This window comes from Acomys minous (genome assembly GCF_964271855.1).
Source record: "Acomys minous genome assembly, chromosome: 10".
In the NCBI taxonomy this organism is placed as follows: Eukaryota; Metazoa; Chordata; class Mammalia; order Rodentia; family Muridae; genus Acomys; species Acomys minous.
This window is the reverse complement of record NC_140491.1, coordinates 31300413-31323206: the sequence shown is the minus strand read 5'-3', so window position 1 is coordinate 31323206 and position 22794 is coordinate 31300413. Positions and strand designations below refer to the sequence as shown.

The window sequence follows — 22794 nt, the reverse complement described above, 5'->3', positions numbered from 1 at the left end:
CACGTCAATCAGCGTAATTAAGATAATCTCTCACAGATATGCCCATAGGCCAGCTCAGTGTAGGCAATCCCTACAGAGATTTGCTTCCCAGATGATTCTAAACCCTGTCAAGTTGATAATTAAAGCCAGCCATCCCATGTGTCAGTCCATTTTCTGTACTTTAACAGAACCCTTTAGTCTGAGTAACTTAATTAATTAATTTATTTATTTGTTGTTTTTTTGAGACAGAGTTTCTCTGTGTAGCCTTGGCTGTCCTAGACTCAACTTTGTAGACCAGACTGGTCTTGAACTCACAGCGTTCCACCTGCCTCTGCCTCCCAAGTGCTGGGATTATAGGTGTGTGCCACCACGCCTGGCAGTAACTTATAAAGCAAAGAAAGTCCTCAGCTCTGGAGACTCAGAAGCCAGCTTCCGGGGCTACCCTTGCTGAGGGTCTTCCTGCTTTCTGTGTTACAGCACAGCAGAAGGCCGCTTGTGGGTGACTGGGAAGGGCAGGTCTGGCTTTATAACAAACCTGTTGTCCTGGTCACTAGTGACATCATCTCTTCATGAAGGCAGAGCCTGGTGACCCAGCCATCCTGAGGCTCCCACCTGTCAGTGTCGTTGCTTTGGGAACTATGTTTTCAGTTGATGAGTTTTGAGGGACACCCTCAAACTGTCTAGTTGGCACTTTTGCAAAATGTATTGACCCGTCAGAAGGGGCCAGCTCTATCCTTTTCTTCACTGTGTCCTTCAGTAGAGGTAGTACATAGGAGACCCACAGATGACACTTGCCTTTCTAGACCCAAACAGATCAGATAGAAAGGGGACAACTAGGAGGGGACCTGCTTGGCAGGGGCAGGGCTGATGTTCTTCAGAAAAAGCGTCTTTGTCCCTTTGGAGCCAGGAGTTACACACAGGCTCTGACCCCTATCTCTGAACCCCAGCCCGGCTCTGTAATCTGCCGGCAGCTGGCCCCACAGCAGGCAGGGATGCTGATGGGCCACACACAGCCGAGATCTTATTCCTGCCTTCACCACCACTGGGACGGCTTGGTGCAAGGAGACATTGGCAGCAGTGGGTCTTGGCAGGAGACAAGTTGTTTGTCGTGGCTGCCTTCCAGCCTGCATGTTGTCCCACAGTCTGTCCTTGGGAAGTCTTGCCCACCTGTCATTTGGAGTGGTGTGTGTGTGTGTGTGTGTGTGTGTGTGTGTGTGTGTGCGTGCGCGTGTGTGTGTGTTGTAGTGATTAGAAGGAGGGGAACAGCAAGAGGGGGAGAGAATATAGTCGTGTAGAGGAGACAGAAAATAGAGGGTTCAAACTAGTGTGTGCACCCCCTTCTCCAAATCCCTGTCCCCCAGAACCTGAGAATGGGACTTGCTTTGCAATGGCTTCCTGTTGATATCTCTAGTTAGAACAAGACTACTGTGGACTAAGATGGGCCTCAGGGCTGGGGTCCTTATGAAAGAAGGGAAGGATAAAGGTCAGGGACGAGAAGGTGTGTGACCACAGAGGCAGAGGTTGGAGCAAAGAATCTTCTGATCAAGAAGTGACAGGATTGCTCCACCCCAGAAGCCTAGAGAGAGCTGGACTCGTGTGTCCAGGAGGACTGCCCTGTGCCACCCTGCATCTCTACTTCCAAAACTGTAGGAGAATTGGAGAACTGGTTACTGCTGTGTTGAGACACTGGGCTTGCAGCCCCCTGCCCCAGCACAGGGTGGTTATATGCAAGTCTTCCTGCTCATCACAGCTGATGCTGGTCTCCCAGCTGCAGGCTGGGGCTTGTCCTGAGTAGCGGTCATGTCACTGTGTCCGTAAAGAGGCTGGGGGACTTGGAGGGCTGGTGTCCCTCTTGCATACTTTTCATGATCCTTTAAAAAAAAATTACTCTTGGCTCTTGAGCCACACTTGGCCTGTGAACTCCTGGGTCTCTGGGTAGGAGTCATGAATTCAGCCTTTCCCCATGCTCCACCAGGATGGAGTGATCTGTGGCTGGGGTGTCAGCTCCTGCTGGGCCCTGATCAGAGAGTGCTGGTGGCTTGTATGCCCAGCAGGAGGCATTGGAACAGTGACCGTGGGGCGTGGCTGTAGACCTGGGTCCCCAGAGCCTCTGTGGGCCTCAGCAGGGGACCATGTTTACTCAGAACTAGTGCAGTGGCGTCCACAGGGAGCTGGGCCGGGGCGGGCTGGCCCTGGAAACGCACTAGTGGCTTCCCATTGGGACTCGTGGAGCCTGGCTCAGTCTCAGCATGGGGCAAGAAGAAGATGATTCCTTGGGAGAAAGCTAGAGCATGGTCACCACAGGGAAGAGACACAGGTCCCTCAGCCACGAGTGCTCAGTGGGAGAGTTCTAAGGGCGTGGAACTGGAGGCGATGGCCTCAGGGCACCAGGCTTTCCAGCCGCAGGGAGCCTATGGCCTGTACCAATCATCCAAGCCCCTAGGCTCTCTGGGTTCTCTGCAGTCCTAGCCTTGTCTGCTTCCTCTCTCTTCTCCCCACTTCCTCAGCAGGGTATGCTGGAATTCCTGGAAAATGGCTGACTCTCCACTTACGTTATGAGCAAGGGAGGCAGAAGCAGAGGAGCTTAGTCTTGCCCTTGTCACCATGTTGTTGCTGGTTTGGGGGATTTGGTGCGCTCGCTCTCTCTCTCTCTCTCTCTCTCCCTCTCTCTCTCTCTCTCTCACACACACACACACACACACACACACACACACACGAGATCTACATTAGTGCCCAGCACATCACTCTGCAGATCTGGACCATTTTCATCTGCACTTGGCCAGTGGAAAGTGACATTCCCTTGGCTGCCTGTGGAGCTCCAGAGGCATGCTGGTCCTGCGAAGGGACCTGAGAAGGGGCTGTAGGTGAATGTGGTGGTCTGGAAAGGATGTTGTCTCAGCTTGCCAGCCTTGGGGACCAAGCTAGAAGTCCCCATACTAGCCGTAGTATGGTTACCTACTTCCTAGGTCCCTAGCTTGTCCATCTGCCCACAGCAGGGCCTTTGGGGAATCCGTATATAAAAGTGTAGCTGCACCAGCCTGAGAGAGACATGGGTCTTGGTTTCTTAGTGGAATATTATAGCACTCTTGTAGCTTGAGAGACTGAAGGGAGAACTCTGATGAACACTCCTGAAATACACACACACACACACACACACACACACACACACACACACCCTTGACACATGTACCCCCAGGCTGAAACAAGTGTGTATGAGACACGGGTAGTATTCTAGGAGTACTTAAAGGAGGAGAGGGGTTTGGGGAATGCACACCGTTCAGCCCTCAACAGTCCTTACCCCCTATTTCTGGCACAGGCTTTAAGGAGGAAGCAGCCATTTCCTAAGAGGAGCCAGGACATGAATGGCAGGGCCTAGTAGCCTGAGGCTAGTAGTTCTCTGCATTTCCTGGCTCCATCCTCAGTGTGGATGGAGCCTTCATTTATTTGGGACTCACAGACAGCATGAGACAGCACCAGCTAGGTATCAGTACATGTCACTATCTGGGCAGGTGGCCTCATCTTCCTGAACTTCATCATCCCCCCGCCCTGTAAAGTGATGCCTGTCCCAATGGTACTGTGTGCCAGGGGTACTGTGCACCAGAAGTACTGGAGGGGAGGACAGTGGAATGGACAGTCTCCGCCTTCAGCACAGCATTCCAATCTCAACTGCATATATAGTCAGTCCCATCTTATCTCCTTCCCCTGGAGGAAGCACCATGGTGAGCCAAAGCCATCATCACCACAGGTCTCTCTCTCTTACAGACCCTCTAATGCCACCGTGAGGACCCCACCATCCTGATCACTTCTCCTGTATTCAGTAGTTACAGGGCCACAGCATTGCTGTGACCAAACACCTGGCAGGAAGCAGCATCAGAGAGGATGGGTCAATCCCTCATGGTGGGGACAGTACGGCAGAAGCCAGAGGAGGCTGGTCACGTTGTGTCCACACTCAGGAATCAGAGAGTTGCATGCTGGTACCCAGTTCACTTTCTCCTTTATATTCAGTCCAAGAACCCAAACCATGGGATACGTTGCCTCCTCTAGTTCCAGGTCTGGAAACGCCCTTCCAGACATGCTCAGAGCTGTGTCTCCTAATTATTTTTTTTTAAGTCTTTTTGTTTGTTTGTTTAGTTTGTTTGTCTGTTTGTCTTTTGTTTTGTTTTTCGAGACAGGATCTCTCTCTCTGTATTAGCCTTTACCTTTCTAACACTTTACCTCCCCTAGAAATGTGAGATCAAAGCCCATCCCCCACTAGCTGTCCACACTCCTGCCATAACAGCCAGCCCTCTCGAACATTTGCTCACCCCTTGCCTTGCTCCCCACTCCATCCCGCCCCCCCTCCCCCCCCGGTCAGTCATGGGGAGTCTGCTCCGTGAGTGGTGGGCGATGAGGGCAGAGGCAGAGCAGAGGGCTAATTAAATCATGGGGTAAAGCTTTGTAGAACACGGGATGCCTCATTAGGCCCTGAGTGAACAAAGCACGTGCGCCCGCCTGGGCCCTGAGCGCCTGTGAGCCCGGGTGTAATTACAGCTCAGTCTGAGCCTCGTTAGCTCCGTGCTCGGGGAGGACTTGGCCTGGGGGCTCCATGCACCCACTAGAATCCGCTTCAAAGTGGATGTGGCCTGCCGCTTGGTTGGGTGGCGCTGATCCCTGTGAGATTGAGGGCATCCAGGGGACTGTCCTGTAAACTTGACATCAGCCTGTCCCCCTACCCACCCCCCCCCCCATGACTTGTATTTACTTCCCAGGAAGTTTCCATAAACCTGCACACCAGACAAGACCTCAGGTGGGAGTGAAAATAGAACTTTGATTAAACAGACACAAGACAGATGGGCGGACGGGATCTTAGGAAGGGAACTAGGACAACGAAGCCTTGGGACATGAGGGAGGGGCCCAGTGTGGGGAAGCTGTATGCTCATGAAGGCCATAGGCCTGGTCCCCCGTTGTCTCTACCCTGCTCTATCCATGGGGGTACGTCCTGGGTCTCCTCACTTAGTGTCCCCAGAGTAAGGCGCTCAGTGCCAGCCTCTGACCAGTGGGTAGGCCTTGGCCGCAATGCCCCTGTGTCGCCTCATTTCTTTCCAGTGACAATGTTATTTCTTGTTTTTTCGGGGAGACCCTCTCTGACCTGGTCCCCACACCTCACATCCAGATTCCTAGGAGAGAAATGTAATTGGTTCAGATCTCTGGGAAGCCTTATGATTGGCTGTCTGTAGAAGCATGTGACTCTTGCTTCCAGTGTGAAAGAAGCAAGCGCAGGCTGGGCTGGCCCAGGGTCCCAAGGGAAACAACAAGCAGAAATTGCTCGTGTCTTCTTGTATGTCAGCATCTTTTTGGAGTCCCTTTCATTTGAAGTGTGTGTGTGCGCGCGCGCGCGCGTGCGTGTGTGCATGTGTGTGTGTGTGTGTGTGTGTGTGTGTGTGTGAGAGAGAGAGAGAGAGAGAGAGAGAGAGAGAGAGAGAGAGAGAGAGAACTAATCTAAGGTTACACAGCATCTAATTTATTTGTTTGTTTTTTGGTTTTTCCAGACAGGGTTTCTCTATGTAGCCGTGGCTGTCCTGGATTCAACTTTGTAGACCAGGCTGGCCTCAAACTCACAGTGATCCACCTGCCTCTGCCTCCCAAGTGCTGGGACTAAAGGTGTGCACCACCACTACCACAACCACCACCACCCGGCTCACAACATCTAATTTAAATTCCCGATATGGGCCTGCCAATCTCCAGCAGCCTGTACAAAAGCGCTAGGCAGTGGGAGTGAGCCGGGACCACGTGTGGAACTGAAGATCTGCCAGTCCAGTGGACATGGTGGCTCATACCCAGAATCTGAGCACTTGGGAGGCAGAGGCAGGAAGATCGTCTCTAGTTTGATTGTCAGACTTAACGTCCACCAATGGCTGGTGGGCCATCATGTGCACCCCACAGCTCTGAAGCATGACTTTGCTTCACACCCTTAAGGAGGCATCCTTTCTCACTCATCTCAGAATAAGTGAAGCAATCTTCAACGCGCTTGTCTGTTTGACCTTAAAGTACCAGGTTCCACATCCTCAGGGTCAGGGTGGGGGTGGCTTACAGGACAAAGGCTCTCCAATCGGGCTTGACGTATCCTGGCACTGTTGATGATTCTTTCTAAACTCTTATTTTATTTGGGATGTTGAAACCTCTACCTCCCTTCCACCAACCCTGGGTAAGAGAGCAAGGAGGTTAGTGGAGAGAGGGGGCACAGACCCCTTTACTTCTCCCAGATGTTTAGGGTCAATTGGATCCTTTCGGGGCAGTGCCAGTCTCTGTCAACAGCAAACGCAGCAAGCAGTCTCCTCCGAGCCACTGCACTGAAATGTTTCTCTCCGTCTATTTCCAAGCCACCACACCATCTGTCTCTGGTCTGTCCAAACTGCTATACCCACAGGCCACCACCACACGCTGCACTTTCTCTCTCTCTCTGGGCTCTTCTATTTATCACCCTCAGAGTCCTAGACCATGCCTCTCTCCAGGCTGCACATGTTACCAGCCGGCAGAGTCCATGCCCCCACCAAGCCCAAACTAAAATCCTACACTTGGGATTTAAAAAAAAAAAATTACATAATATAACTGAGTTTACAAAGAAACCAAAACTCCCATTACATGGCACTGGCACTGTTCGTTGTGCTGCTATTTAGCCCATTGCTCAACATTGGTTATGGTAACGCCATCACTCATAGAGTGACTTAAAACAGAAACTTCTCCCCAGTTCTGCAGGGAAGGCTATGTGAGGCTGCTAGCATCTCTTGACTTGCAGCCATGTTTTTCTAGTTTCCCATCACCTCCTCTGGTCTGTGTCTCCTGTAAGATGATTAGTCATTGGATGCCTTAAAGTCCACTGGGGTGACCCAGGGTGAATTCCTCGGATGGTCCTCTGCTCAATTACCTCTGCAAAGACCCCTTTTTAAATGAAGTCACATACTCAGGTTCTGGGGCTCAGCAGGCAGACTTGTCACCTTCCGTTTTGGGCAGAGATGCACAGAGTTAGCATTTTGTTCTTCTAAGCCAAGATATGTGCAAATGACCACAGGTCACCTATCTAGGGGGCACCACTTTTCCCTTTGGCTGGGGCTAGGCCACTTTTCCCAGGGTCAGCAAGGTGCAGGGGGTGGGGGAGGGGTAGTCATTTGATGAATGTTGAGGAAATTGAGAAAGCCTGTAACTGTCCAAAGCGGGCACTCTCCTGTTCACCACACGCATGTTTCTCAGGTACTCCACATCCCACTGGGCTGTGCCCAAAGGCTGAAGACATCTGGGTTCCATCCTGTAGTTAACTATTGTCTGTATATTCATCATCTCAATAATAGATGATAACAGATGAATAACAATAGACAGTAATAGATAAACTAAACTCAGAGTGCCCCTGCTGGAATACTTCACAGCCCGGTGGGGGTGTAAGTCAACAGCTGGGTCACCACCATGCTGGCAGCGTTCATGAGCTCTGCCTCTCCTCCCAATCCCGTCATCTACAGCCATATTTGTTCATGGCCCCAGTTATATGCGTATGATCACCAGGATGTCACTGATTTGTGTTCGCCAGTGAGGCTCTTGGGATGTTATGTCAGCGCCTGGATTGAAAGTGGCTGCTTCCTGGACCCTTTCCTTTCCTGCTCTGGGGGTGGGAGTCCCAGGCTCGGCCCCTCCCCCAGCTAATCAGTCCTGGGGAACCCCGGGATGTGCTAATGGACGGAGGAAGCTGTAAGCTGTAATGAAAGCGAGGGAGATGAGGCTCAGCATGGGGCTGCCTGCAGCTTCCTTCCTCATAATTAAATTGGGGATCCTCCTGCTTTGGGGTTGAAGGAAGGCTCGACTCCCCTGTGGCATTTGTTCTGTGTCAACCCCTACTCATTTATTCATTCATTTATTTGTTTACCAAAGCACAGCTGCTTAGCTGCCTGCTGAAAGCAGTGTGGACAGGGTAGGAGGAGCGGACAGGGGTGAGAGGAGAGAAAGGCTGTACTCAGGGACTCTGAATTTGGGGAGTCCCTTTAACCTTCTCATTTGATTTTCTTAATTGTATGATGATGATGATGATGATGCCTATGTGACAAGAGCTGCTATATAGCAGACTTCATGGGTTCCAGGTATGGATAGAAGTGACTCCTACACACAGTTTGCCGCTGGGTAGAAACACAGCAACAGAACTCTCTGCTCTCACGCTGAGCTTAGTTTATGTCCGCGCTCCTCTGAGCGCCTACCTCATCTGTCTCCTCTCTCAACCCTTCCAGCAGGCCTCTGCAGGATCTTGCAAGCATCCTTCACGTTGTGATGATGAGGCAGTTGGGGTCTGGAGAGGGCAGGGGCTTGCTCAAGACGGAGAATAGGAGTCCTGGATGCACTTTGCACTCCACTGCCTACTCGCAGCTCATATGGGACTCCTGCTCAGCCCGGCTGCCCACCCCAGACCAGACTCTCTACCAAAATCGTCCTGGCACATTAAATAACGCACTTGAGAAAGGTCGTCCACTGGTTAACATCAGAGAGCAGCAGAACATTGCTGTGGGGACCGCCACATCTGCAAGGGGGTTGAGGTGGGGCAGTTGTAAGTGTTGGTTGGCCTTACTTCCTTGCCCCAGATTTTTACCCACTTAAAGGCAAAGACTTATGTGAGGTATTTTGACACAGTGATCCTTGGCTGCAGACATCTTCCCTATGTACAGCTGAGGCTCCGAGGGGGTCTTTTTCTGGTTGCACCCGGGTCATCAACACCTCCCCATTGTGTTCACAAAGCTTTTATTAGGGCTTTACAGAATGGCTGCATTTTTATCCTGGCTACTTGCGCTTGGCTGCCCCTGGCTCTTGTGTACCTCTTTCACCTTGGTTTGTTGTAGGGTATGGCTCCCCACATGCACCCACCTCAAGAAAAACCCTTCCCAAAACAGTGAATTTACAGATTCCTGAGGTCTCCAGCCTACCCAACTGTAGATCTCAGATCCCTTAATTTACTGGCAGGCCCTGGGGTTCTTCTGATTTGCCTACAGGACAGAGAATTCTGTTTAGGCCACTTACGACTGTCCCTTCAAGTACTCAGGAGACTAAGCGTGTGTCTCTTAGCATGCACAAATACTGCATGGAGCTCAAGAAGTCAAAATGTCCATACTTGTGGATGCGTGGTGACCAGCAGGGTTAGAAGCAGCCTCAGTCCTCCTGGCTGGTGCCCTCTGCCACCAGGGAGGGCTCACGTTCTCATGCTCTGAGATGTAGCGTTCAGTTGAGGGGAAAGGTTGCTCCCTAGGTAAGGACAGTGGCAGGCGTGGCAGGACATCCATCCCTCTAGCCTGGGGACCCTATTGCAGCCTCGCTGCTGTCAAGGTTCTTCTTTGCCTCTACTTCTGGATGCAGAGCGGATACCTGAGAGTTATTTTGTCTTAGTTCATTTGCTCAGTCAAACACGCCTCTCGGAAAGCAACAGTCAGAGCCAAGGAAGAGCTTCTGAGACTCTTGCAGCTGAACTGTTTTCTGCGCATGCTCCCTGCTGCAGCGCTGAATGCCCCGCCCACCTCAGCTAGGAAGCCGCTCTCCGCTGGGCCGTGTTTAATTGCCCAGAGAGTGCCAGCCTGGTGGGCTTAATCTTCACCTGTGTGGGAGGCACCATCCTGCCAGGCCCCGTAATTGAAGTCCTTGGCTGCTTGGCTGTTCTCATTAGCTGAGAAGGCCCCTCCTGCTGCTTGGCTTTGCCAGCTGCCTAAAAGGAGGGCCTGGATATGCTCATAGGGTATCGAGTCTCTTAGTCTCTTCTTAGTGACCTATTATCCTTCCTCTGAGTGCCACCAGGCGTCCCCATCCAACGGACATGGTCAAATATGGGGCACCAGAGTTTGTGTGAAAGTTAGATCTCCTTCTCCACTTAACGGTAGAGAATGTCCTGTCCATCGGCACAGACATAGGGGAGGGGAGTTGGGGGGGGGAGCGGAAAGGAGGGAGGAATGGGAGGATACAAGGGATGAGCTAACAACTGAGATGTAATATGAATAAATTAATTAAATTTTAAAAAGTTAAAAAAAAAAAAAAAGGAGGGCCTGGAGCTAGGCTGTCTACTTAAGGGTGAAGTGGGCTTTCCTGGCCATCATTTGATTACTTGCAAAGAAGCTGGTACTTTGGGATCTAATAGGGACTCGGTTCCCTCTGGATTGGTTGTACATGTGCATACCCAACCCCAAACCCCATTTATGACTGGTGTTCCCAGGCCTCATTTCTTCCTTCATAGCAACTGCCTACACCCTTGACCCCCTCAGTGAAGCTGGACATTCGCTTCCAGGTAGGGGCACCACTTCATGCTTGTTCACACCCGATCCACACAAAAGCACCGCATGGCTGCTGAAGAAGAGGGAGCCTCCTGGAAGGCAGCGAGAGCAAGCAGTGCCTTGGCCGTGCTACAGCCAGGGACATGGGGGACACTGACAGCAAGCTGCAGGAACAGCAGCTACCAGGATCCCATGCTTTACCCTGCAATGTGAACAACAGCAAATTTGATCCACGGACACAGGGAGCAGTGTGAAGAGCCTCAGTAAGGCGGTTAGAGACCAGGGAGGTGTGTGCGGAACCTGCCTGCTGTACAGCCTTGACCAGCGCCTTCAGCTGGGCAGCCTTGACTTTCTCATCTCCTCAGGCTCCTCAGGCTGCTGGCAGGAAGGAGAGCAGCAAACACCACCCCCTCCCAGCTCCAGATCCTTCCTCTGTTGCCACAGCCTCACAGGACCCCGTGAAAGTTGTTACTCACCACGCCATGAACCCCAGCGTGAAGGGCCTGTGTCACCTTCTCCCTGGGAGATGGGAACAAATTGTCTGATAACCCCAGATGGCACAATGACTGTATACCAAAGAAACCTGCTCGTGGGTGACCTTAAGACAGCTGAATCACCTCAAATCTCTACCCCAGTGTAGGCGATGACCCCCGAAAAGCTGAATAAACAGAGTGCCCCTTCTCTTAGTCTTTCACCCTCTGTACACTCTGGTACCTTCAGAGACTCCCAGTGATCTTGTATAACCATGTATAATCTTGTAGATGGGGCGGGGTTACAGAGGGCTGGGAGTCAGAGACAAGAGTAAGTAGGTGGAATCTTAGGGGAGAGCCTCATAAGCCTCCACACCCTCTATCTGTGTGGACAGTCAAGCAGCCTGATCTTGTAGAGGGTCTTTTGTAGGAGATCACAGCTGCTCTAGTCATGGTGGTAACAGCCATGCCTAGGGGACACTGTTCTCTGACAGATGAGCATGTCAAGGTTCAGAGACGATCACTTACTGGCCCCAATCCACACAGCTAGTTAGGGGCAGTGTCTTGGTTAGGGTTACTCTTTCTGTGATGAAACACCGTGGATCAAAAAGCAGCTCGGGGAGGAAAAGGTTTAGTTGGCTTACATGACCACATTGTAAGCCATCATTGAAGGAAGCCAGGACAGGAACTCAAAACAGGGCAGGAACTTGGAGGCAGGAGCTGATGCAGAGGCCATGGAGGGGTGCTGCTTACTGGCTTGCTCTTCATGGCTTGCTCAGCTTACTTTCTTAGAAAATGCAGAAAGGAACACTGGCCTAAGGGTGGCGCCACTCACAATGGGCTAGACCCTCCCCTATCAATCGCTGTCCTCTTGTCTGTTCATTTAAACCACAGTAGCCTTGGAAAAGGAGATCTCTAAGGGATCTCTGACCCTACATCCTGCATCCTAGTCTGATATACCCACATGGCTGTGAACAGTACCTCAGATCTGTCTACACTGAGCAGTTGATCCCTGCACACAGCCAGACTCTGGCTATGGGTGAGCCCCGTTAGCCAGGTTTTTGACCATAGCAGGAGCATAGAGTGGGAGGTCTGACCGTCCTTCGGGCTCAGTTCCCTGGTTCTGGTGTCTGGTGTTGGCTGGTCCATGGGGCGTCACATGGGCCTGGTAACAGCCATGTGACAGCCACGTAGGGCTTCAGGGGGTTGTGCCTGGCTGTATGGGCATGGGGTGCTGACCATGGGTGCTGCCAATGCGGACTAGTATGGCTCGTTGTTCTGGGTGAAGTGGGCTGCTTGTTCTTGCTGTGGAAGCCACCTGTGTTGTTTCAGGAATTTTAAAAAGGCAATCGTTAAACCACAATGGCTTGGAATCGGTTTTAAAGGTTGGTCTTGGAGTTCCAGGCAGCAAGCCACAGATGAGGCTGTGGTCACGCTTGGGAAGGTGCAAGGCTGTGTTGTGGCAAAAGGCTTGGGGGCCTGCCTGCATGGTGGTGTTGAGGACACTGGCCCTGCTGGTTAGCAGGTGTTGAGTAGCCACCTGCTCCTGAGTCAACTGTAAATTTGACTCTTGGAAGGTGTTAAGTCCCTACACAGAAGACAGGTCCCTGCTAGCCCTCTGCTGCTGGGAGTGGGTTTAACTCCTAATGGATTTGCATTTGCGTAAGGCCCTCTGGTGTCTGGGGGAGGGACCTCTCCAAAGCCCAGACTGTGTCAGCAGGGGGCTGGGTGGGAGATCCCACAGGGTGTCAGCAAGGAAGGAGGAGGAACTGGGCAGAGGCCAACCTTGTTCTGTGACACGTGACAGCTCCTCACCTGTCGGACTCACATGATGGCACTCATTTGAATCCCTGATGTGTAGCATAAGGTCTGGCACTTAGTAGGAGAGCAATAGATGCTTAGTGGGTGAGCAGTAGAGGCCTGTCTCTTGCAGAGCACTAAGAAACACTTGGCTAGAGAGCAGAGCTAAGTGCATGAGAGGTGATGAAAGGGTGGGAACTGTATTTCATAGGCGATGGGCAGCCATAGAGGGCTATAGGGAGGGTCGGGATAGGATGATGTTGGCCATGGCCTGAAGAAGAGCTGAGGCAGGAGACGTGGGTAAAAGAGATGGGCTGGGTCTGCCGACTGTGACCTCGTGGTATCTGCTCAGGGACTCTGCCGCTCAGTGCCTGACCCACCCTAGAGTAGACAGGCCTTGGGAAGGTCTGGTGGACACGTTGATGGGATGAGACCTGATGGAGCCAGACCAGCATGGTCCCCACTTCCTGCCTGACAGCTGCAACCTGAGTAAGAGTGCAAGCCCTTGGGACCCCAAGTGCTGGGAGGCCTGAAGCCAGTCCCAGCCAGCCAGCATCAGGTATCTGAGCGGTCATTCCAAATTAGTGTCAGGCAGTTTGCCCCTCCTCTCACACAGCATAGGGCAGTGTCCTCATCCTGGACAACCATTGTTACCACTTCACAAATGGAGTAACTGAGACTGCAGAAACCGTACAACAGGGGCTAGGTTAGATTCAAACCCAGGTCCCCAGCAGAATGCCACATCAGACGTCATCTCTCTGTGTCTTTTTCGCTGTGGCCATGTGGTTGGGTTTATAACCCAGGACAATGGTGGCGATGCTGCTGTTGATTGTCTTAGTTAGCGTGATCGTTGCTATGATGAAACTCCTTGACCAAAAACCAAGCTGGGGAAGAAAGGGTTTATTCAGCTTATGCTTCCACATCGAAATCCATCACTGAACGAAGTCAGGGCAGGAGCTCAAGACCTGGAGGCAGAAGCTCATGCAGAGGCCAAGGAGGATGCTGCTTCCTGGCTCCTCACAGCTTGCTCAGCCTGCTTTCTTATAGAACCTGGGACCACTAGCCCAGGGATGATGGCACCACCCACAGTGGGCTGGGCCATCCCCCCCCATCAGTCACTAATAAAGAAAATGCCACACAGAAGGATCTTATGGAGGCATTTTCTCAGTTGATGTTCCCTCCTTTTAGGTAACTCTTAACTTGCGTCAGGCTGCCATAAAACCAGGCAGCCCAGGGATGATGAGGACGGCATGAGTGTATGTAATGATGTTTTCTGGCTGGGTAGTCCTTACGTGCATCGTGACCATGTCGGAGCCTGGGAAGCTGGGCGTCAGAAGCTGTAAGACTTCCCCACCTGCCAGTGCTTTGCCGGGGTCCCTCAAATCCCAACACACACGGGAGTTGTCTCTCTGCAGATTCCAGGTCCCAACAGACCTACCAGGTCAGGTCAGACTCTAGAACCTTCTTGGTAGAGAAACCTGGGTTAACCACGGAAGCCCTTCTGGAGCCTGTAGTTCAGGAAATGAGGCAGTGAGCATGGGGTCTTCTCTCCACCTCCTTCACTCTGATCTGGCCTCAGGCCACCTGGCCATCAGCCTAGAGCCAGAGCTGGGCATCCTCCTGCTTTCAGCATCGTCCAGCCTGGCCTGGCCTGGCCTTAACCACAGGGTGCTGACCACAGGCAAATCCACAGCTGCCTGTCTGCCTTCCAGGCCCATCTGCTGGTGGATCAGTCTGGCCAGCAGACATGCCATGGGGGGTGAGGGGGGGGTGTAAGGGGGTTGTTAGGCCTGTGTAGGAGGAGCTAGCTGTCTGGGTCCCAGCCACGCCCATCCTGTCCTTCTGGAGTGGTCTGGAAGGAGCAGTATTTTTCAGCTTCACCCTGGCTCCCTCAGCAGCCCCAGCCCTGGTCAAGGTATAGGGACTTTTAAAGGCACACTCCTTGGGCCTGGGTTTCTGCACAAAGAGCAAGGAAACCTGTCTTACAGCCACCTTGATGGCATAGAGCATTACAGCCTTGCAAGGCAACTGGGTGCCAATGAGTGCCATGTGTTCAGACCTCACAGACCTCGCACATCTTGAGATGCTATTTACGTAGAATGACAGTAGCCAGATCTCGCAGGGACAGATGCAGATTTGTCACTGCTGGGCTGGGCAGGAGGGAATATGATGCTGCTGGGGTCTGGAGCTTTTTTTTTCCTGGGAGATAGGAGTGTGGGTTAGAAGGCACTGTTGGTTTCCTCAGCACATGGAATCCACAGAGGGCTAGGGTCACTTCGAAATGCCGAGCTTTGAGTTAGGCACGTCATGGCATGCTCCAGCCTAGAAAATGCTGAACGCAGAACAAGACTACCATGCTTCTAAAAAACCCTTTCCTAGTGTCAGGATCCCACCATGAGGAAGAGGACCCCAGTAGGGAAGGAGGATGGGCCACACCCTTCCTGCAGGCACTTTGCTTGCTCAGGTCTTTCTGGAAGGTGGACACGGATGTCCGTGTCTGTTATGAAATCCCTCCCTGATGGTCTGCAAGCTTCTGATAGATCTGTCTAACAGTCCCTGCCTGGGAGGCACAGCTGTGTGTCCAGCGGCCAGTGGTGGCCTGTGGCTTTCCTTGCTGTATGCTTCCTTTGACTTCCCTGTCCTCTGTGCAGCCGGCACCCACACATGATGACCATGGGCTGCCTCTTTGCTATCCCTGTAGCTCATTAGGTCAAATCCCCATGCACAGCCGACTCCCATTCCAGACATCTGAATTGTTTATAAACCTTGGGCTCACAGTGGCTGGGCTAGGATGACAGTTGCCCCTTTTATTTTTGGGTGGTCTGGGCTCTGATGGGTTGAAACCCAGCGAGGAAGCGATGGAGCCGCAGCTGGGTTGCTGTCACCTTGATGAACCTCAGTGGGCATCTCAGCTTCACACAGCATGGTGTGAAAAGCCAGCCTAGGCACAGATGGCAATTCCCACATTTTCCGGGGTTCATGGCTACGTGGCCTCACCACAGCCTGATCGTGCTGAGTTCCTAGGGCCACCATCTCAAACTGTACAGCTTGAAACAAATGATAAACATTTTCCCAGCACTAGAGGCTGGAAGCTTGAGATGTAGGTGTCAGCAGGGTGGCCCTGGTGCTCCCTCTACGGGCCCCAGGATAGACTGAGCCTGGCCCCTCCTAGCCCTTTGGCTTGCAGACGGGGGTCTGCTGGCTGCTTCTCGTTATGTGGTCCTTTCCGCATGTTTCTGTGGCCCTGTGTCTGACTCCACCTTCATGTCAGGGCTTTGTGCAAGCAGCCCGGAGTTCGACATCTTTATCTTATCATCTGCCAAGAGCAGCCTCCTACTTGCGGGGATGAAGGTTTAAGCTTTTGTCATGTTCTCGGGGCATGCAGTTCAACCCATACCGCCATCTTGGCTCATCTTCGCCTGTCATTGCATGGCCACCAAAGATAGACAGGTGTACATCGGGCTGGCTCAGGGTGCTGGCTGGTGCCCCTGCGTGTCCACTGTCCCTGCGTAACAACCTCCCCTGCTTGCCTGCAACTCTGCAGAAGGCCCTAGGGCTAGTGGTATTCCAAGTGCCTGCAGCTGGCCACACTGCAAGGCAGCCCTCGCCCCCGAGGCTAGGCCTTGAGTGAAGAGGCACACACAGCTTGAACTTTCCTACTTTTGCTGATCCACAGGCTCCCTAGTGTTCGGTTCCTTTCCGGTAACCACAAATAGTTTAGTTTTGATCATGGGTTTAGACCCTGCAGTGGTCACCGTGAGAGCTCAGCTCCAGTAAAGGTTCCTGGCATAGACCAGCATTACCTGGAGACAGATGGCTCCCAGGCCAAGGGGATGAGACTGGCGGCAAGCCGCGATGCCCGTCGTGGTGAGAACTAGAGGCGGTGTGGAATAATAGACCATCAGGAAGAGCTTAGACCTTGTAAAGGGCACACATCAGTCCTGAGCCCACGGCAAGAGGAAAGGCCGTTCTGCTGGGATGGAATAAGGTAGGCAGGACAGAAACACTTCCTGAAGGAGATGGTACTGGGGCCGAAAGTGTCTTAATCCTACTGGGAGGAGAGGTGGCCTTTCTCCGCAGAGGGGCTGCCTGATGGCTGAGTTTGGCATTGGTGGATGGTGACTCCTGGTTCTCGGAGGTAGCTTTGCCTTGGGTGAACACCTGGGGGACCTGTGATGTAATGATAGTAGGTGTGACCCCGCTGCAGCCTTTGTTTGGAGAGTTTCACAGGGCCCTGGCCTGGGCAAAAGAATCTTGGGGGTAGAAGTGGCTCTGGACTAGACTGGAGGGGCTGGGCCATAGATCCATGACCTAGGATTTTGAGTACCACTATACTTTTCTAGAAGCCAGAGGTGGTGATGGCAGAAGGCTGTGGCTCTTTATACCGAGTACATCTCCCACCCCCCCATTATTCCTCAGAGTCCTGGATGGTCCTCCTTCCCTGGTCCTCCCGCTCCACTTCCTCACCATCCTTGGTTCCCAGAAAGACACATATCACAGACTTGGCACAGGTGGAGCCAGGGTTCAGAACAATTGTGATGTCCACCCTAGGCCACACTGCTGAGTGGCCCAAGGCAAGATGCTAACCTAGCCTAGACTTCTAACTGGTCCATGGAGAGCTTCCAGGCCTCTGCTTGCAGAGGGAACACTGTCTTCCCGCCACCAACTGAAAGTCATCTCTCCCCCAGGGGGGCTTTTGAGGCTCCAAGGAAGCCAGTGGACATGAAAATGACATACAAATTGTAAATTGCCCACAGACATTAGTGTCTGTTACTGTGGTAACCACGCAGCCTCAGTGGACCTCAATTGCCCTGGATAGCGAGGTTATGTCAGCACATTAATTTAATTGCGTTATTTCCCCATCATAAAAATAACGAGCGTTATGTATACACTCAAACTCATCAAAGTGTCTATGTTAAATATGCCGCTTTTGATGTATTGATTACATCCTAAGAAAGTTATTAAAATAATGTCGCTGCATCACAGAAAATCTACAAAAGTAGAAAGGGAAATTTATTTCGTTTCATCCATCCTGCATAAAGCTTTGTTACCACTCTGGAAAATTCCAACCCCCACCTCAGCCTGTTTGCTTATTTAACAAGGCTGTGATCACTGGTCTATATAATTAAGACATTTTATATACAATCCTATATTCTGCTCTTTCTGCCTTAGGGAGTTTTAATGTGAAACAGAAAGAGCCTCTACTTGGTCTGGGAGTCCAGCATGGCAGGCTTGAGGTGCCCAGGTGTTCCTATACCAGGGCAGATGCCACATGCAGGGATGGGGTCAGTGGCCAGGACAACTTTGTGTGTGTGTGTGTGTGTGTGTGTGTGTGTGTGTGTGTGTGTGTGTGTGTGTGACTTGCCTGGCCCACTCTATTTAATCATAAAGGTGTATGTGCCACTATGATCCTGCCCCAATTTGTTGTTACCACAGCTGGCATTTACTATAGCTCAGAGGCCCAGTAGGGCCAGGGGCTTTCTCTGGAGGGCACACTTTGGAGCTGGGGGTGCAGCTCAATGATGGGCTATAATATTCTGAGTCCTATCTCCAGCACCCCAAAAGAAAAACCACAAAGCAATTAGGAATTATATAAATGTTACATTCGTAATGATTTGGCTATTTGTATTTGGCAACCTTGAAGAAAACATCTTTCTGATTTTGGTGAGTCTAAAATTCTGATTGTAAATCAGTATCTATCCTATCTCATCTCTATCAACTTAAAACATCTATCTAGACCTAAAAACATCTTAACCCCTAACAACTAAGCTTAATTGTAAAACTAAACTATCTGGTCTTCAACTCCATCAGAGCCTTGAGAGAAATATGTTGAAATTAAGGCTGGGCAGTGGTGACGCATGCCTTTAATCCCAGCACTCAAGGGACAGAGGCAGGAGGATCTCTATGAGTTCAAGGCCAGCCTGGTCTACAGAGTGAATCTAGGACAGCCAGGGCTAACCAAAAAACAAAAACAAAAACAAAATCCACAACAACAACAAAAACAAACCCTTGTCTCAAACAAAGTAAAAAAAAAAAAAAAAAGAAACATGTTTACATTGAAAATAAAAAATCATGTTGGGGTTCCAATAAAGCCTGATGGTTTGGGGCCAGTTAACCCTACAGCTTTGCCTAGAAGGAACGACTTTTCTTCTGCCAGGCTAGGGGCTATCCTTCCTATGTGTAGCCCTAGCCCTGTGCCTGGCTGCCTGGGATGCTTAGGCCTGTTGTCACTGTGACTCGCAGAACCCAAGAAGGTTGGGGAGTAGACTTGATGCTGCCCTCTTTCCCATATGCGGAGACTGGAGTCTGGGTCTAGTACTGTGGACTCTCTCCAGGCACCTGCCAACACAGGCAGGCTGGGCACTGCAGTGACTGGGGCACCCCCACAAGGAAGGCCTCTGGGTGTTAAGCTCAGCTTAGCCTTCTAGAAATGCAGCTTGGGAGAAATCCCAGAGGCCTGCCGAGAGGTGAGACTCTGGGAGGGAGCTGAGAGTGTACTCCAACCACGATTAGGTACCGTCCTGGCATGGGGGTGACTTTTCCCCCCTGCCACAGGTTTTAGGAGCAAACATAGGGCCTGGTTCAAGAAAGGAAAGCAAGGCACATCCAGGTGGCTTTCAGTGCCACCTTCTGCCCTCAGTTTGCAGATAGTCTGTTAGCCATTGTGGCCCCCAGCTTTGCCTCCACTCCTCATCCATTACAGCACATTGGCTTTAGGCCTAGACCTTAGTTCCCACACAGGTGCCTACTAGAGACACAGGCAAGACACTGTATCTTGACCCTTGGTCCCTACTGTTCTCATAGACACTTGCCTTCCTTTGACTGCCTTCCGAGACTATACCAGCCTGGCCTGTGGAAGGCCCTGGTGGCATCCTGCCCTTTGGAGTGGTGCCTCCCTTCCCTGATGCCCAACAGGTTCCAGGCACTCCTCATGACCCCACACTGGTTCCAGGTGTATCTGCTGGGACTGAAGTTCGATGTAAATGTTAGATTTGTATCAGTGACCTGCTGAGCACAGGAGGGAGCCTGCCCGTGCTGTGTGAGGGCCAGGATGTAGGGAAGAGCCACACACTCCTGCCAGTGTGTTGGGGGTGGGGGACCCTCAGCATGCTCCATGCTCCTGCTCCAGGGCCCCCAGAGCCTGGCACTGTACTGGTGTCACTGTATGATGACACAGCAGGCTAATCAGTGTCTTCTGTCTTGCTTCCTCAAGCTGACGTCATCTCCACTGTCGAGTTCAACCACACTGGGGAGCTGCTCGCCACAGGTGACAAGGGTGGCCGAGTGGTTATCTTCCAGCGAGAACCAGAGGTAGGTGTGTGGAGGGGTCATAAGGGAGGCAGGAAGAAGATGGGCAGATAGATGGCTAAAGGGCAGGGGTGAGGGATGGGTTCTGGTGGATGTGTTCTGTCAGGGTATGGATGGTACTCTGAGCCGGGCTTGGCCCACCTAGCCTAGATGTCCTTCCTAGAGGTCTCTCACTGACTCCCTTCTGTTACGAGGTCCCTGGGGCTGGAGAGAGAGGGATTTGGAGACGGGCCAGGCAAGTGGACTGGGTAAGCTCCTAAAGCTAAAGTGTTGAGTGGCCCGCTCAGCAGAAGTTTGCTGATTGTTCACTGACATGCTGAAGTCCCAAACAAGGCAACAAGCCCCGTCCAACACAGAACCTTCTCTGCCTGTGTGGCCTATGGTTGCTGCTGGAGAAGGAGGGAGGACTCCTCCTCCCTCACCCTATCTAGCTCTCTGCTGGCCTGGCAGGTTTTGCTCAGAGTTCCACCCTACAACCCAGTCTTTTCTTCCTTCCTTCCTTGTTTTGTTTGTTTGTTTGTTTGTTTGCTTTGTCTTTTTTAGTGTGTGTGTGTGTGTGTATGTGTGTTGTTTTTGTTTGTTTGCTTTTGTCTTTTCAAGACAGGATTTGTCTGTATTGCCCTGGCTGTCCTGGAACTCACTCTGTAGACCAGGTTGGCCTCAAACTCAGAGATCCACCTGCTTCTGCCTCCCTAGCGCTGAGATTAAAGATTTGTGCCACCACTACCCAGCTTCAAGCCAGTCTTAATCTGCTCCTCTGCCCTGCCAGGTTGCTATGCCTATTCTGAATAAGACAAGAGCAGCTGGAGACCGTACACCCCGGAGGTCATTTCTGAAAACTTAAAAAGAGGCATGTGGTCCTAACCCCCTCCCCCACTCACTGACAACCCACTTTGTACAGGCACCGAGGGCTGAGCGTTCCATATTCCATATGGTTTCCTTGTTTGTTCCTTCTTGCTGCCCTCTGAGGGTGCAGATGCACACCTGTTTACAGACAGGCCAATCAGCAGCAAGCCCCATGGAAACCGGCTCTTGACTGTGTTCTGTCACAGGCCAGCAAGGGGCCTCTCCATCGCTGAATGTGTTGGGGATGAGAAACCAGGGAGGGGAGAAAAGAGAGGCTGAAGGGAGGCAGGACCAGGGGGAGGAGCTGAAGCCACCCTCCAGAGTGTGGTCCTTGTGCTGTTACCTCACGTGGCCCCCTCATCACCAGCCCACCAAGCAGAGAGCTGCTGTTACCCTTCACCTGGCAGGACCGCAGCCCAGAGCGCTTAAAATAGCTCACCAAGAGCAGGCCGGGGAGAGCCTGATGCCCACAGGTGTCACAAGACCAGACTGTCCCACCAGGGCACACCCGAGGCAGCCATCGTTCTGCCCACTGCAAAGAGAAATGAGCTCAGAGGTTTTGGCTTTTCTGCCTTAGTTTGTTTCTCTCTCTGGTCCTGATGACCTTTTTCACAACTGGTGCTCCTGGGAAGGGGAGAAAAAAAAAGTGGAAGGATTTTCAAACAGATCTTAATGCAAGACGGAGACGGGGACCTAAAAATAGATACTTTCCAAATGAACAGAAAAACCTGAGGCTGTGCTTGGCTGGCCGTCTTCACTTGCTCCCAGCTGTGATTTCGTGTTGTCATAGAAACCTGACTTGTCTGCTAGAAAAGCGGTCCTCGGTGTTTATGGCAGGTCTAGTACTTAGTATTGGGAGGTTTCCACCAAGAGGGGGTTCATAGCCAGGAACTCAGCTGCCCAAACTGGGATGGGAGCCACCATGGGAAGCAGGGTTAGGACCTGATGAGGGTAGCTTGAGCCTTGGCATTGGCATCTGGCCTCAGCGAGCTGAATAGTGGCCACTTTGTCGATCCATGGGGAGGCCCTGGCCGTACAAGCACAAGGACCCGAGTTCGATCCCTAGAGCCCACGTGAAAAATACAAGTGCCTGTGACCCCAGTTTTAGGGAGGGTGGAAGCATGCAGATCCCTGGGGCTTGTTGGCCTAATTGATGAGTGAGAAGTCCTGTCTCAAAAGAGTGGGTACTATTTCTGAGGATGACACCTAAAGGCATCCCATATCTCTCTATGCATGCTCACAAACGTGCATGCATTCCTGCACACACCCACGTCCTTGAACACACATATACACTTGCACATATACATCTCTCTACACATACACACCTGCACATACCCCTGCATATACTTCTGCACACACCCCTGCAAACCCCCTTGTGTATGCACACTCACACCCCTGCACACACACCCACATCCACCCTGTACACACACCTGTACACATACACAACCCTGTACAATACACTCTTGCACACATATACCTACACACACCTCTGTACACACACACACACACACACACACACACACACACACACACACACATATACACACCCCTGTATGCCCACACACACTTACTTTCATACCCTCTGTGCTTGTACACATATACCCCTGCATATACATACCCACGCCCACCCTGTACACACACACCTGTACACATACATACCCGTGTAAAATATACATACTTGTACATACACCTTTGTATGCACACACAATATTTTCACACCTTCTGTGCTTACACACATATATCCCTGTACACATTCACCTGCACACATTCATACCCATGTAAAACATACACACTTGCACACACAAACACTCACACCTGCACACACACTTACCCTCAAATTAGTAGCTTCCTTTGGTGGTGCTGACGGCACCCCCACTGCAAGGCGGCCTCAGCCCCTTCTCACATCTGCCTCCAGTCTGCCTGGCGCCACTGTGGCTTAGTTTACCTTTGGGTTTCCCTGCAGAGTAAGAACGCGCCTCACAGCCAGGGTGAGTACGATGTGTACAGTACCTTCCAGAGCCACGAGCCAGAGTTCGACTACCTGAAGAGCCTGGAGATAGAGGAGAAAATCAACAAGATCAAATGGCTCCCGCAGCAGAACGCCGCACACTCACTGCTGTCCACCAATG

At 51.8% G+C, this 22794-nt stretch overlaps 1 protein-coding gene across 2 annotated transcripts in view; it reads left to right on the top strand.

Moving 5' to 3' along the window:
• PPP2R2C (protein phosphatase 2 regulatory subunit Bgamma) overlaps positions 1-22794 on the top strand; it is an 86195-nt gene that overhangs the window by 34610 nt on the left and 28791 nt on the right. For both annotated transcript variants that reach the window (XM_084797479.1, XM_084797480.1), the window contains exons 2-3: positions 19725-19822; positions 22629-22794. In XM_084797479.1, coding sequence (XP_084653605.1) covers positions 19725-19822; positions 22629-22794 — 264 coding nt within the window. The remainder of the gene's footprint in view (positions 1-19724; positions 19823-22628) is intronic.